Raw genomic sequence first — 14,756 nt, 5'->3', positions numbered from 1 at the left:
TTTTAAAGTAATCTTTTATAAAAAGTTTGGATTTGTCTGCCAAGACTATGCAATAGAAAGAGATATGCTTTTGTATTCTGGGTTGTAGTGTAGGTAGAAGAAAATCTGTAAGTCTATGGAGATAGCAGAAGCTATAGGAAGCCACATCAGTGGTACTGTTGCTCTAAGCAAAGAATGCGCAACATGTTGGGAAAATTGACTCTTAGTTTTGAAAGCTTTCTAGATTTGGTTTGGTTTCTTTTTCTAAGTAATACACAAGGCTAAGCAAACACTGCACAGCGATATAATGTGCAATGTATTTGAAATAAGCATGTTTCCAAACTAATAAATAACATAAACATCTTCCTCTTCAAATAAGAGTTTGAAATGAGCTACTGGCTGTTGGATCTGTATCAGAGCTATGCCAAATACACAGATCAGCAGGAACTCAGTGTGTCTTGGAAGGAGGGAGAAGCCATGGGTATTATTTTTCTGGAATAAAAAGTTTGCAGCTGTTCAGGCTGCAGTGTCGGTCTGATCTCTGGTTCTGACCCTGCACCATCCAGCCTTTTTCCACCACAGCCAGTCCTCCCAGATGGCCATGAAGTTGACCTTTGAGAGACGTGTCTATTGACTGGTAAATGAGAGAGAGCCCATGTTGTTGTCAGTGAATAACTTCTCATGCAGCCTCAATGTATTCACAGAGACGAGTCTGGCAATGGGGTAATGGCAGAGCCAATTCTCATTCCTGCTTCTATTCAGCTTCTGTTCAAAGAGGAGGAAAAGAGAGACTCTACCAGAGCCCCAGATGAACTTAGGGGAGCTGTACAATGAGATCTTTTGTTCCCTTCCAGAAGTACTACTACATGTTTTGAACGCTTGCAGTCCATTTGTCTTTTGCTACAGTTTAAATTCATTAAAGCATTAAATGGGCTGACGATAGCAGGCAAACCCCAAGAGTATCCCTGCAGCCCCATAGTGCTGTGTGTGAAAACAACATATGGGAAAACATGGTTTAATCAAATTGTTTGTGTTAGTGATAATCTGATCCCTGTAGATGAGCCAGATCTGTGGCTTATTTTGGAGCTGGAAAAGGTTTCACATCACATTTTTTGCTGTAAGGCAATTTGCATTTGTTTTGAGGAAGTCAAGCTACTTTGCTTTTAGGTCCCATCAAAAAATGTAGATTCAGTGTCAACCAGTGCAGGCGAAGATGTGATACGTTGTAAATAAGCACTGTGAAGAAAGTCTAAGGTCCAGCCAGTAGTTTATTGCATGGAATTACTTTCCTTGTGACAGGTTTATGGTGTTTGAAGATGCACTGAGCCTGCCCAAGGCAGGTTGGCCTGGTGTCATTATCTCCCACTATCAGCACAAGACAGTGCTGACATCTGCATCTATATTTTACACTCTTAAAGTGGTCATCTTTAGCCTTGTGCTTTCCAGAATGTCAACTTTTATGGGAATTCAGCGTATTTCTCTGCTGTTCGTCACTTGGGCTGAAGTTAGGTGGTTTTACTGGGGCCTCTAGTGGTCTCACACTGCATGACTGCTCCAAAGCTGCTGTTCGGGGTTGGGGAGGGAGGATTGCTTTCCTCCCTCCCTACGGATAGATTTACCCAGCTACAGGGCAAGGGCAGTGCCATACAGAAAATATATTTGGGTTCTAGTGGAGCATTTCACACGGAATTAGAACTGAATGTACTGAAGGAGCATAAATGAGTGGTAATAAACAGCAACAGAGCGTGAAGGAGGAGTTGAAGGTTAGCCTGAGAAGTCTGTGTTGGGCAGTGGTCACAGGCTGGTTTCTCCCAGCTGCACAACTCATAGATTTTTAGATTAGGAAGTTTTCAGGACCCTGATAAGGACAGAAAGATAGACTGTATTAAGAAAAGTGTAGAATTAAGGCAGGAAAGAGCAAAGCATTAATGTACCAACATCAATACTGCCCCCCGCAAAAAGGATTTTCTGTGTAAACAAGACAGTTTTGAGCTCTGTGTGAGCGAGCTTGAAGGCTTTCACAGGCCATGGTTCTCCTGCCACCAGACAGGGTGTCATGGATGAAAAATTTGGTCCTTTTGTCAGTATGAATAATCTTTCTTGATGTTGTCTTTGAGCTGTAGTGTAAGTTTTAAAATCCCTTTGCAACTAGTTTTACTTGGAAAACCTCTCAAACCAAATCCAACACAGTGTTATTTTCCTTGTAAAGTATTTTTTAACACTTCCCTGAGCAAAGACTGCGCAGAGTCCAAAGTGTCTGGCACAGCATAGTGAAATATCGTTGTGATAAGAGAAACTTGAGAGTCCTGACTGCACTCAGCTCAGCAGATCTGAACTGGGGCTCTGTCAGGAAATGCTCCTTTTTGTGACTGTGCTGCAGGGGCCAGGCAGCTGCTGGCTCTGGTGAGAGTTTTCCGTGGTGCCTGGGTGGCCAGCCCTGCTGACTTGGTGACACTGAGTGTTGTGTCATTGCCACCCGGGTATTTTTTTTTCCCCTCCATTTTTTCATTGTATCCTGCTTCTTCCAGGGTGTGCCTGAGTAATGAGTCAGAGTGAAAAAATAGTGCTCTTGAGCGGTATGCAGGAATGTGGCTTGTTCACATAAAATAAAGGTTGACGCTTCCTCAGTTTAAAAAATGAAACAACTGGCAGTGTTAACTGGAAGTTCCTCTTTAGAAGAGGAGGTTTTTTCAATTCAAGCACTGTTCTTGCGCGTCCATCTCCAGTTCCATCCATGTCAGTTAAATGTCGTGCTTTAACCCCAGCTAGCACCCAAGTACCCCATCCAAAATAGCCCCAAACCAGCACTGTGGAGGAAATTAACTCTGCCTTGGGTGAAGTCAGCATGGTATGACATGGAACTTGAGTAGGATAACAGTTTGGGGTGTAGTAAATAGTTGTTTCAAGTATTACTCCTTGCCATTGTCAAATAAGCACACTGTTCTCTTTATAACCTCCTTCAGCAGGATGGTCTCCGAATTACATGTGCAACTTCCTGGGTTATGTGAATTATTAAAGCTTGTTGAAACTTTTCAGCCTTTCTTTTGGCTGAAGTTTTGTGGTTTCCTCAGTTGGAGGAATGATCCTACTAGACTATGAGGTGGTCTGCAGCACTTAATGCCTGCAATTAATCAGGACCTGGAGGTCTGGGTGAAACAGAACTGTTACTGGCCTGCATGGAAACGTCTTAAACAAAACATTTTAAACTGTTAGTCATTGAAATTAAATCCAATGGTGTTCTCTGGGGTCAGTGGTGAGAGAGCTATCAGTTGCAATGCAGTTATGTTTGGGTTTTGGTGTCTGTATTTTTCTCTTTATTTTGGATATGTTGCCCAGAAAACTCATTGCTCCTAGGCTAGCCATCTGAAAAGCAGATACAGGTAAAACTTGCAGAAAATCAAGGAAAAAAGAGCTTGCTCCAGTATGTGTCATCACAACCAAGATGAGACACCAAAAATATATTTTTCTTACTAGGCTTTGTCTTCCACAGCACTTTCAGTTCATTGGTGGTGCTGCACAAATTAGAATGTCCTCATATGTTTTCATAAAAACCAGTGGAAAAAAGATTACATTTGGCCTCTCTTTGCAAAAAGGCTTGCTTCAGGGAAGTCAGAATTTAGAAATGTCAGGGGCAAAATATAAATACATGCAAAGTGGAAATAGTCTTTCCTCTTTCACATAACTGCATAACAGCTGAAAATAGCCTGTGCACAGTTGTGTGTGGCTGTTCCAGGATTCTGCACAGCTCTCAAATACAGCAGGGTGGCCTAGGAGGGTCCAGCCCCACCCAGTTCATAACAAACACCACTTCACATTTCTTTCTTCCGAGTTCTGTGTCTCCATCTGGTCCTGTGCAGGCTCATTAGCAGAGCTGCCTGTTCAGGGTTAAAAGAAGACTCCAAACATCTTGTAAAAACTTAGTGCTGTTTCTAAAATTAGAGTTTTTTTTCTCTAGCATAAACCCACTTAGAGCAAACATTCTGTAAAGTGGTGTATTGTGTATGGGCTGTGAGTACCTGCATAAAATACCAGAGGGAAAACAGGTGGAATTGACCCTTGCCACAGCATATTTTCCATTTTTCATTGGAAGTGAATGCATCATATTAGTGAGATAATCTGAAGTGAATGAAAAAATAACAAAAACACAGAACCGTTGTGGACTGCAGTTAAAGTGAGTTTAGCAGAATAAATATACACTAGAAATGGGGAAAAAATTATAACCAACCCCAAATTCTAGCACTGAATTCAGAAAATAATCAATCTTCAATGAAACTAGGTCACATTATTAAATGTTAGCTTCTGACTTGCCTCCTGTTGATTATTTCCTCCTTCAAGTAGTATGGACCTCACAGAGGAGGGCTGAGTATCCACAAACATCACTGGAATTGGTAACTGAACTGTTATGTTTGCCCTCCTTCAGCACACAGGCTTTATCCACATCGTCTTTTTCCTTGTTGGAAATAACACCTGTTTTTCTTGGCTTGGCATATCCTTTGTATAAATTAAAGGCTGTCTGGAAGTGTGCGAGAGGTGTTTGGATGTGGCATTTGGGTGTGTGGTGCAGGGCTGATTGTGGTGGTGCGGTGTTGGCAGTTTACTGGATGATCTTGAAGATCTCTTCCAGCCTGGATGATGCTGTGTTTTGCAGTAGTGCCATGACTTGCACTTGAAATTTTCTGCTTAAATGCAGGGAAATGCTTTGCAGTTGAAGATTTATGTCATTTTATAAAAAAATCGGAAAATAGGGCTATTATGTTACCCAAGTATATTTTGACTCATTTTTCAGTATGATATTTTTTCCACCCCAGAACCCACACATTGTCCAGATAAGGCATGTTACTTAACTAGGTTCATACACATTTAAGCACATAGTTCTGCGCCCCAATTCAGTTGAACTCATTCATCTTGCCCAGTGCTGCAAGCTTAAAAACTTCATTAATTTGGAAATAATATGGAAATGAATGAGATGGAACAGCCCTGAGATGGGTTTCAAGAGGCAGAAACATTTCATCTTTCCAAAACCCACCTTGTCTTCCTGCAGGATAACAGTCTCCAGCAGAAAGGTGTCACTCTCTGCTAATTTAGACTTTACACTCTCAGGCAAGTGGAAAGATGTCCCCAGATGGAATTGAAGGCCATGCCTTAAAAATCCTGGCAAATCAGCAAGTATTGGAATCAGTCTGTGGATGCAATACTTGGGCAGTCCATTACTGTGGGGCTTCCTGAGTTTGATTTTCACTTACTTTGTGTGACCTTGAGTAAAAGATTTCTGTGGGAATATTTCCTGAATAAGTCCATGCTAAGTAGGAGGTATCAGAGGTGAGAGAGGTGTAAGTGGCCAATTTAGTGTGTCTTTGCTGGTTAATGTTTGTTGGCTGAGTGGTGGTGGCTGACAGCATCAGCAAAGCCAAGCCTGGAGTCATAAAGCCATCGTGGTGGTGCTGTGTGGTGGCTTGTCCCAAAGCCCACAGTTATTCATGTGGGACAAGTAACCATAGCTGGACATAGAGGGGGAAAAATGGTGGGAGATCAGGGGTGCTGCTGGTGGGGCAGTGATCTTAATTATGCTGCTGCTTTGGTGAAAGGCTGTTGAGAAGCAGTTTGGAGACCACTGTGATAGCTTGGTGGTATTTTCATGGAACTCCAATCCTGGGAGGATGGGTGGGTGGAGACTATAAGATCCGAAGGTACACGTTTGGAAGATCAGCTTTGAGAGGGGTGCAATTGACTCCCTGGCTTTTTGCATCTGAGTCACAAGGCACACAGTGCTGAGCACAGCAGAGACAGTAAGCAGTAACCTCAAGTGGTGTTCTTGGAAAGGATTTGTGGTTAAGGGGTTTTTTGGCTAAGGTTTTTTTGCTCTGCTCATTTTGACTGTTTAGCCAGCCTTTGATCTTATATTTACGTGAACCAAACTATGCTGTTTGTTTTGAAAACTGGAGCAGGTAGTTTGGCTGCTGTCTACAAGGGTTTTCTTCAGAGCAGGAACCCCAACTTCATTAGAAGTCACAGTTTGGCAGCTGAACCAAGCTGAGCTGCAGTCTTGCACTGCTGTCTTCCCTGTGGCTCTCCCAGTGTATGTGTAGAGTTGGCGTGTTTTAAATCCTGCTCCCAGAAATATCTTACTCTGAGTAATCAGATATCAGTGGGATTTGGTCTTCTCAGTCACCCACTATTTTTTAAGAAGTTTTCCTCTACCATGTCTTAATTCTTCCTGGATGAGATTACTTGTGAGACTAATACTGATTCCTCAGTTAAGCAACGCAGTGTACACCTGAGGAGGATAGAGCTGAATTCAGCTTGTATCACACACCACCAGCTCCTGGTCAGTTGTAAACTGCTCACATAGAGAGCACAGGACAGACCTTGTGCAAGTTCAAATTAATTCCTCAGCTCCTCTGGAACCTACAGCCTTTGACTGGGCCCTAAGCATGGCTGTGTGACACATGAAAAAATTCCTTTGCCGTAGCTGATGACAGTGATTGGTTTGTGTCTACATTTCTCTCCTCTTTTTCAGCTGAAACGGTCAGTATTTGGCATTTTGCTGTCTTTTCTTGGTTAAGGATGTTCCACCCCTACCCAAAGTTCCACAAAAGTTTAAAAAATTACCCAACTGTATATATGAAAAATAGGGATTTGTGTCACTGGAAAAGAAAAGCAGAGATGGCAGGGCTCATAATGTATTAAATGTAAACACAAGGAGAATCAGGTGTTCAGTGCAAATATCCTCTGAAATCATAAACAAATGCTTTGTGTAAATTCTAAGTAATAACATCAGGTTGGAGAACAGTTTGGTTCATGGCTGATGTTGAAAAGTACAACATGGAATGACTGAGTCAGGCACGCTGATGCTTGGGAATGGGATCATTTGTTTTGTGTAGTTTTGGATTTCAGAAGGACGCCTGCCTGCTGCCAGTGGGATGAGATATTTTTGAATATAGGATTCTGGAAAGTCAGAAGGGTATTTTGAGGGAGTATTGCCAGGGTGTGATAGGCAAGTAGAATGATGGGGTGGAGTTAATTAATTACATGACAGGAATTTTAGTGTATCTTTACTTTTTGAGGTTGTTTGAGCATCCTTAATAAAAGGATGCCCACTGTCCACATGTGACAGTACAACCAAATTTAAAGCAGCTTGGTCATTATTTGCCATTAGATCAGATGCCCATAAAACAGGCATCTTGTTCCTTGTTTGAGCTGGCAGGGAAGAAATGGGATGATAAAAAGGAGGGGTTCAGAGTGTTTGCTAGTGACATGCCTGTTTTGCAATCATATAATTGTTCCTGTTGCTCACGAAGGATGTTATGCCCCTAAACTCATATTTTGTGAAGAAGAAGAAGATGAGGAAGTTCATTTTCAAGCAGTTCTACAGAAGGGAAAGTAACTGAAGGATGATGGGTTGTGAATGATGTCAGGCTCTTGATTCTTTGTCTGTAGGGCTGCAGAAATTGCTGTAGTTTAGTCCTGTGGCATTTCTTGTTGATTGTGTTCTTCTTGTGAGTTCCCTTTCTTAATGAACATAACATCCTTTTGGCTTTGCTTGTATATTGCCCTGCATTTCAGGGGATCTCACCTCTTACTATTCAGCAGCTGTTTCCACACAGCTTAGCTCTTCTGCTCTGGACGCTGCACGGTAGTGTCTTCCTGCCTTCAGAGTGGCTGTTTCCTTCTTGAGCCCTTCTTCCTCAGACACTTCATGAAGGAATGCAGAAGTACTCTTGACCTGGGTGCAGGCAAATATTTCCTCACTTCCTGAATAGCCTTGCAGTTTGGCTGAGCTCTCAAAAGCTCAGGTTGAGGAGGAGCCTCACACTTGTATGTAGGACATCTGCATCCTATGTCATGTCTGTTGTGTGCCACATTGTCCGTAGGGCTGTGCTAGACAAGACCAGACATTAGATCTGTCATGCTTACAAGTTCTTTTTGCCTAGGAGGAGTGCCCAAACTGTTCTTGCTGTGGCACTGAGACCATCACAGGAATAAGATTTATTGGTATTTCCTGACTGCTTTTTGAGGGTGTGTCTGCTTGGACCCGTGACTGGCGCAAGGAGCTACGGCTGCTGGAGCTCCTTGTGGTGCCAGCAGCATGACAGCTGGGGGAGTGAGTGATTTGGGATTCCAGCATTGCATCAGGGTCTGGTGAGATAGCTGCTTAATATGAGTTAGCTCATGGAATTGTACAAATGGCTAAGAAATTGGATGGGGGTAGAGAAAACAAAAGTTCTAAGTGCTTTAGACAAGACTGCTTCTTGCAGACCTTAGTCTTTTATTTCACTCCTTGAAGCAGCATTTTTTGGTGCCACCTGGAGGGATGTTAATATGACAATTTATGGGGCAATTCTCATTCCAACCGGAAAGGAAATGGCTATTTGGAAGTACAGTACAAAGTTTGAAGGCTAAAAATCATTCTCAAAGCAAAATTCTGCTGTGTTTGTCAGTATTACCAGCCAAGGAGTTTCAGGCTGCAGTTAAATGGCAACTGCTGATATGTTCAGGATGTGTGCACATGTGGAAACTGGATTTCAGAGCATGTATCAACTGTTTTGAACTTTGACTACCCTGTGTTTGCTTCAGAAAATGCAAAACACTCTTTTGAGAGAAGTAATAAGAAGGTTTATACAGCACAAGAATGAAAGGAATATTCTTATTAATAAGGAAGACCTAATTGGCATCTGGCATTTTTTGTGGGACAGTGTTAAGGATACTAACTAAAGTGTGTTTTAACTAAGATCTTATAGGTTTGGTTTATAAATTTATATGTGCAAAATAACCATCTTTTGTTATTCGAACTTTTTTTTTTGGTGACAAAATAAACTACTTCTTTTCAGGATGTGGAAAATAACATTTTACCAGCATACTTAGTTTTTTTTCTTACTAGTTTGGTGTATTTTTTGGTGTTATTTTTATGTCAGTAGAATTTAATGTATGTCTTTTGCAGATTGAAAAATCTGGAGTTTTAAAAACAGATTTCTTCCTCCCTTGTGTTAATTAAACCACTCACTCCTTATTTTATTTGAGCTTCCAGTAGTTTTAATTTCTATTATTTGTTTTTGTTTTCCAGGTCAGATGTACAGTTGCTTGTAAGTATCATTCTGTTGCTTGGTGGTTTGGGGTTTTTTTGGTTTTTTTTTTGTTTGTTTGTTTGTTTTTAATATAACTCTCCTTATCTTAGTTGGTTTTAAGAAAGATGAAGCAGTATCAGCAAAGTATTTTAATAAAAAAAGCTTCCTAGAGAGAATTTTTAGAAACAGCAGTTAAAAATATATATTCAGTTATTTTAGTGACTGTAATACCTACAATGCATTTAGGGATATTTAAAAATATAAATCTGTATTTGAATCCCTTTGCCTTTTCAGTTTGTAGAGAGTTCTGGTAAAATCAAGTGCAGGTATAATGTGCTTAGAAAGATGGGAAAATACACTTAAAGGCAATAAAAACCAAACAAACCCCATAAACAAAAGACACACAAAGTGATGCCTTTAAATAATTTCTGAAGTGAAAATCAGTTTAGAAATGCTGTACTGGCCAAGGTGACATGTTTTCATGTGGCAGAAATTTCTGCAAGAGTGTGCAAATAAGTTCTACCTTAATACTGAACATCAGATTTAAATGAGTTAGTCTTTAAATTTTAGGGTCTGAATCAACGCTCTATGCTTTGGTCTCTAAAATTTATGTAATATTTTTGGCTCTAGATATAGAGCCATCTCCCTTACTGGTGGGAACATTGTGGAAATATGAGAGGGGAAGAGGGGAATATGCTTGGAGGGAGAGACAAAATTGCTATGCCAGGTTAAACAAAATTTCTGATAATACATTAAGAAAACACACACATGGAGTGTGCCTGCAAGTTGTTTTAACTGCTTTCAAACAAAACTGTACTGAAAAGAGAAGTCGTAATAGCTTTCATCCAAACCATGTGTAGAGTCAGTGGATGGCTGAAATAATGTGGCAGTCACTTGAATCTAGTTCAAATAATCTCACAGAAGTTAAGAGGTAAAACCAGAAAAAAGTGGTAAAACCAGGAAATGTGCACTGAGGTTTCTGTAGAACTGGGAAAACAGAAGTGGCTGAGGGTCTGTGCATGATATCTGTAACTGGCTGTACTTCTGCAAATGGGAAGTTCAGGGGTATTGTAAAGACAGAGTTTTGTGTTCTTTCAGGCACTGAGGATTGCAGCTCAAAAAATGCAACTGCAGAACCAGCAACCAGTAATAATGATGATTTATCAGTAAACTCTGCAAGTGGGAACAGAACCTCTGCAGGTGGAAGAATGGTCGGGGCTGCATCACTAGCTGATGAGACAAGAGGTGATCTAAGCACTGTAACACGTTTGTGGTTTGGAATGTGACTGAGATGGGAGTCTTTGGGCTGTTTTGCACTTCTATATCATGACTGCACTAGTTCAGCATTGCAAGGGCATGAATCCAGCTGCTTTGCTGCAGAAGAGTATGAGGCCAAGAAATGCATCTGCACACCTGACTGGGAGTGCAGTTCCATGCTGTGATTGCAGCATGGCCTTGGAATAGTTTTATCCATGCTAGACTCAGAGTCCCTTCCCTGCTTGTTATGGCTTTTTAGGTTACAGGTTAGTTCAACTCACTGTGATACAGAGATGTAAAATGCATAAGTGATGGGGTACAGCAGCTCTCCTCTGCCTAGCAGAGAACATTCTGTGTCACAAATGTACAGGACAGGTGTGTGAATCTTGCTACTAGAAAGGCTCCTCTATTTGGGATATCCAGTTTAGGAAAAAAAATGACAGCATGTTGTGTGTCCCAGTCCTTGTCAGCACACTGCATAAAGCTCACAGCTGAGGCAGCACAGAAATCACTGCTGCACCTAGACAGCTTTACTGCTTGAGGTGAAGGGAAGTTTGAGGAGCTGGAGTAGATAACAGAGCTTGCAAGTGAGTCTTGCAGTAGAGAAAGCTGGCATGATTGTTTTCCCAGGCTGATTTTTGTTTAACAGAGAGTGGATATGGCAGGGAGGAGAGTGCTGTATGTACTTGTTGGTCAGCAAATATTCTTCTAACTTTTTTTTTTTTCTCTTTTCATAGGATCCAGCGTGATTTATAACCTCACAGCAGAATCCATTGGTGTGACTAATGTCACCTTAAAATGGGTGGTGAATGACAGTGCTTCTGACACCTACACGTACAGGATAGAGGTTGTAAATGGTACAAGTGATACACCTGAGAAGATTGAGACATCCAATGAAACCAGAGCAGAAATTACTGAATTAAACCCTGGGACACCATACAACTTCACAGTATTTGCTGTAGCAGCTGATAATGAGATAGAAGGAGAGACCATACCCCTGTATACAAGTAAGTCACAAGTTTTTTTGCATCCCTGTTGCTGGTGGTCTGTGCTTTGCTGTGCAGGACAGGACTCTGCCTACCTGCCTGAGGTTGTAATTTAATAGAATTCTTACCTGGGCCAGATGCTAAAAATGAGTGGTTCATGTATATGAGAAACATAGCCTTGATTCATTTATTTGCTTATTAAACACCAAACTCCCTCTAATCTCCCAACATAAACCAAAAAATCCTCCACAACAACTAAACCAAAGACCAACCAATAAACCAAACTGAAATTGCCTGCATTGCCAACCAGACCCATCCCTTTCCTGTCCATCTTTCTGGATTCCCTGGGAGTTCTGCTTCAATGATGACCAAAGCTTCTCCTTTGGAGTGTCAAAGGGAGGTAAATGCCACTCAGAATGGCTTGTCTTCAGTCCTCCCTTAGCTGCCCAGTGGTGCAACAGCCTCCAGGAATGCCTGGTGATGATGTTGGGGTGCTCCTGCACTCTGGCCCGTGAGTGGTGTGAGGGAAATGAAGGCCTGGTGTGGCTGTGTTTCTTGTTTCCATGTCTGTGAGCCGCTGTTGTTGCAGGTTAACAAGTTGTTGCTTTGCCTTTCACAGGGCCCAGCCCAGTTCTTGATCTCAAGGCAGAATCCATTGGTGCAACTTCTGTCACCTTAAAGTGGGTGGTGAATGACAGCGCTTCTGACACCTACACGTACAGGATAGAGGTTGTAAATGGTACAAATAGTACTGTGGAGAACCTGACATCCAATGAAACCAGAGCAGAAATTACTGGGTTAATCCCTGGGACACCATACAGCTTCACAGTATTTGCTGTTGCAGCTGATAATGTGACAGAAGGAGATGGAAGTCCCATACCCCTGTATACAAGTAAGTCACAAGTTTTTTTGCATCCCTATTGCTGCTGGTCTGTGCTTTGCTGTGCAGGACAGGACTCTGCCCACCTGCCTGAGGTTGTAATTTAATAGGAGCCTTACCTGGACCAGGTAATAATAGGAGCCTTTAATAGGAGCCTTACCTGCTAAAAATGCATGGTTCATATAGCCTTGATTCACAGCATCTGCTTAGCAGCTGATAATGGGACAGGAGGAGAAGGAAGGTCCACAGGCCGCTGTACAAGTAAGGAAATGGTGGAGAGCTCAAAGCTCTTCCTGACTGCTTGAGGGCTAAAATGTAGTGTTGTTGTGTCTCTAGATCTGATATCTTATTGCTGGAGCCTAGTCTAGAATGTCTAATAAGCAGTGGGGTCTTTAGGTGTGGAAGAAATACACCCTTGGTTTTAAAAAGAAAATCCAGGCAAACATAATCCACCCTTTCTCTCCATCTTTGTCCTCATATCTCTTCATATAGGAGATAATTTCTTATCACAAATAGTGAGCCACCTAGAGTTGGTTTTTTTTAATAGAGTCAGACTCATGGGACATAGTAGGTGTCTGACTTGGCTATGGCAATCATTAAGTGACTAAGTTTCAAATTTACAGTGTAATGAATGAAAAGAGACAGCAGAGTTGCTCTCCTGGAGTCCAGGAAAGTTTAAGCTGTTCAGACCACTACTTAGCAGCCTACCCTGGGAATTTGCTTTTCAGGGCTTAGGAATCCACGTGTGCTGTTCAGTGTTTAAAGCTGCCTTTTAGAAGCACAGGAACAGGCAGTTTCACTATGTCAGAAGTCAAGCAATTGGGGCAGAAATCCAGCTTTGGTGAACAGGGAACTCCTTGTGGAGCTCCAAAGCATGAAGAAATTGCATGAGCTCTGAAAGTGAGGTCAGGCCTCTCAGGGGGATTACAGAGCTGTGGTTTGTCTATGCATGAGGAAGACACCAAGGGCCAGAGCCCAATTACGGTTGAAACTGGCCAGTGCTGTTTCAGATAACAAAAAAGGCTTTTTGAAGTACATTGATAGCAAGGGGAGGTCTAAAGAAAACATTGGATTGATCCTTGTTGAAGATGGTCACCTGCCTAATAGGGATGAAGAAAAAGCATTCAATGTGTCAGTTTTTGGTGACGCTGATAAACCTTGGTGTGCCTGATCCCCAGAGCTGGACGCCCATGAGAGCTGGGACAGTGGCTTTCCCCTTGTGGCCACTGGAGCTGTGAGGGACCACCTGTATCAGCTGAATGTTCACAAGTCCATGGGGCCTGTTGGGATTCATCCCTGTGTGCAGAAGGATCTCACTGGTGTTACACAGGACCCTTCTCCATCAGCTACCAAAGGCCTTGGGAGCCCGGGGAGGTCTCTGCCAGCCACTATTATTCCTATTTACCAGGAATAATAGGGTGGGAGGAAAGATTCAGGAACCTGCAGGCCTGCTAGACTGCAGGCCTGCTCAGTTCCTGGCAAAATTATGGAGGAGATTGTACTGAATACTGTTAAAAGGTATTTGACAACAATGCAGTCATCGGGTGCCATCAACATGAGTCACAAAGGGAAAGTCCCATTTAATTAATTCAATCTTTTTATGGTAAGGTCACCCACCTGGTGTGGAAGGGAAGGTGGTGAATGTAGTTTTTCTTCATTTTAGTGGGATTTTTAGTACTGTCCACAGCATCCTTCTGGACAAGTTGTCCAGCTGTGGGATGAGGGGGTTCATGGTGTGCTGGGTGCAGAGCTGGCTGCAGGGTAGGGCTCCCAGGGTTCCAGTGAGTGGGGCTGTGTCTGGATGGTGAGCAGCCACCAGTGCTGTCCTTAGGGCTCAATCCTAGGGCTGCTCAACATATTTATCAAAGGTATGGATGCAGGAGTTGAATTTGTACTGGGTGCAGTTCTGGGCCCCACAATGGAAGAAGGATGTGAAGGTTCCTGAATGCCTATAGAGGAGGGCAAGAAAGGTGGTGCAAGGGCTGGAGTGCCTGTCCTGTAAGAAGCAGCTAAGGGCTTTGAGCTTATCTAGTTGGGATAAAAGGAGGCTGAGGTGTGGCTTCATTGTTCTCCTCAGCTTCCTGACAAGGGAAGATGCAGAGGGAGAGGCTGATCTCTATTCTCTGGTGTCCAGGGATATGATGAGTGGGAGTAGTTCAAAGCTGCCTCAGGGGAGGTTTAGGCTTGACATTAGGAAGCATTTCTTCAGTAACAGAGGATTCAAACACTGCAATAAGCTTCCTAAAGGGATGGTCAGTGCCAAGCCCTTCTGTGTTTGAGACACTTGGACAATATGCTCAGTAATAACCTTTAACTTTTGGTGAGGCATAAGGTGGCTCAGGTACTTGGATGAGGGTAGTTGTAGGTCTCTTCTAAGTAAATATTCCATTCCACTCTATGGCTTTCCTGCCCACCTCTGGATTCCCAAGGGAAGCCTTAGGAGTTCAATCACTGTAATGGCCTGTGCTTATGTTTTGGGGTGTCAAAGGGAGATGATTGCCCCTCAGAATGATTTTTCTTCGGTTCTCTTTTAGCTGCCCAGTGAAGCCCTGGTGTGGCTGTGTTTTTGTGTCCATGTCTATGAGCACCTTT

The 14,756-nt window shown here is 42.5% G+C and overlaps 1 protein-coding gene across 2 annotated transcripts in view; it reads left to right on the top strand.

The window, feature by feature from the left end:
• PTPRJ (protein tyrosine phosphatase receptor type J) overlaps window positions 1-14,756 on the top strand; it is a 74,286-nt gene that overhangs the window by 37,736 nt on the left and 21,794 nt on the right. For both annotated transcript variants that reach the window (XM_064425277.1, XM_064425278.1), the window contains exons 2-5: window positions 9,041-9,059; window positions 10,140-10,286; window positions 11,036-11,305; window positions 11,904-12,176. In XM_064425277.1, coding sequence (XP_064281347.1) covers window positions 9,041-9,059; window positions 10,140-10,286; window positions 11,036-11,305; window positions 11,904-12,176 — 709 coding nt within the window. The remainder of the gene's footprint in view (window positions 1-9,040; window positions 9,060-10,139; window positions 10,287-11,035; window positions 11,306-11,903; window positions 12,177-14,756) is intronic.

Source organism: Passer domesticus, chromosome 6, assembly GCF_036417665.1.
Source record: "Passer domesticus isolate bPasDom1 chromosome 6, bPasDom1.hap1, whole genome shotgun sequence".
In the NCBI taxonomy this organism is placed as follows: Eukaryota; Metazoa; Chordata; class Aves; order Passeriformes; family Passeridae; genus Passer; species Passer domesticus.
This window is presented reverse-complemented; position numbering and strand designations above follow the sequence as displayed.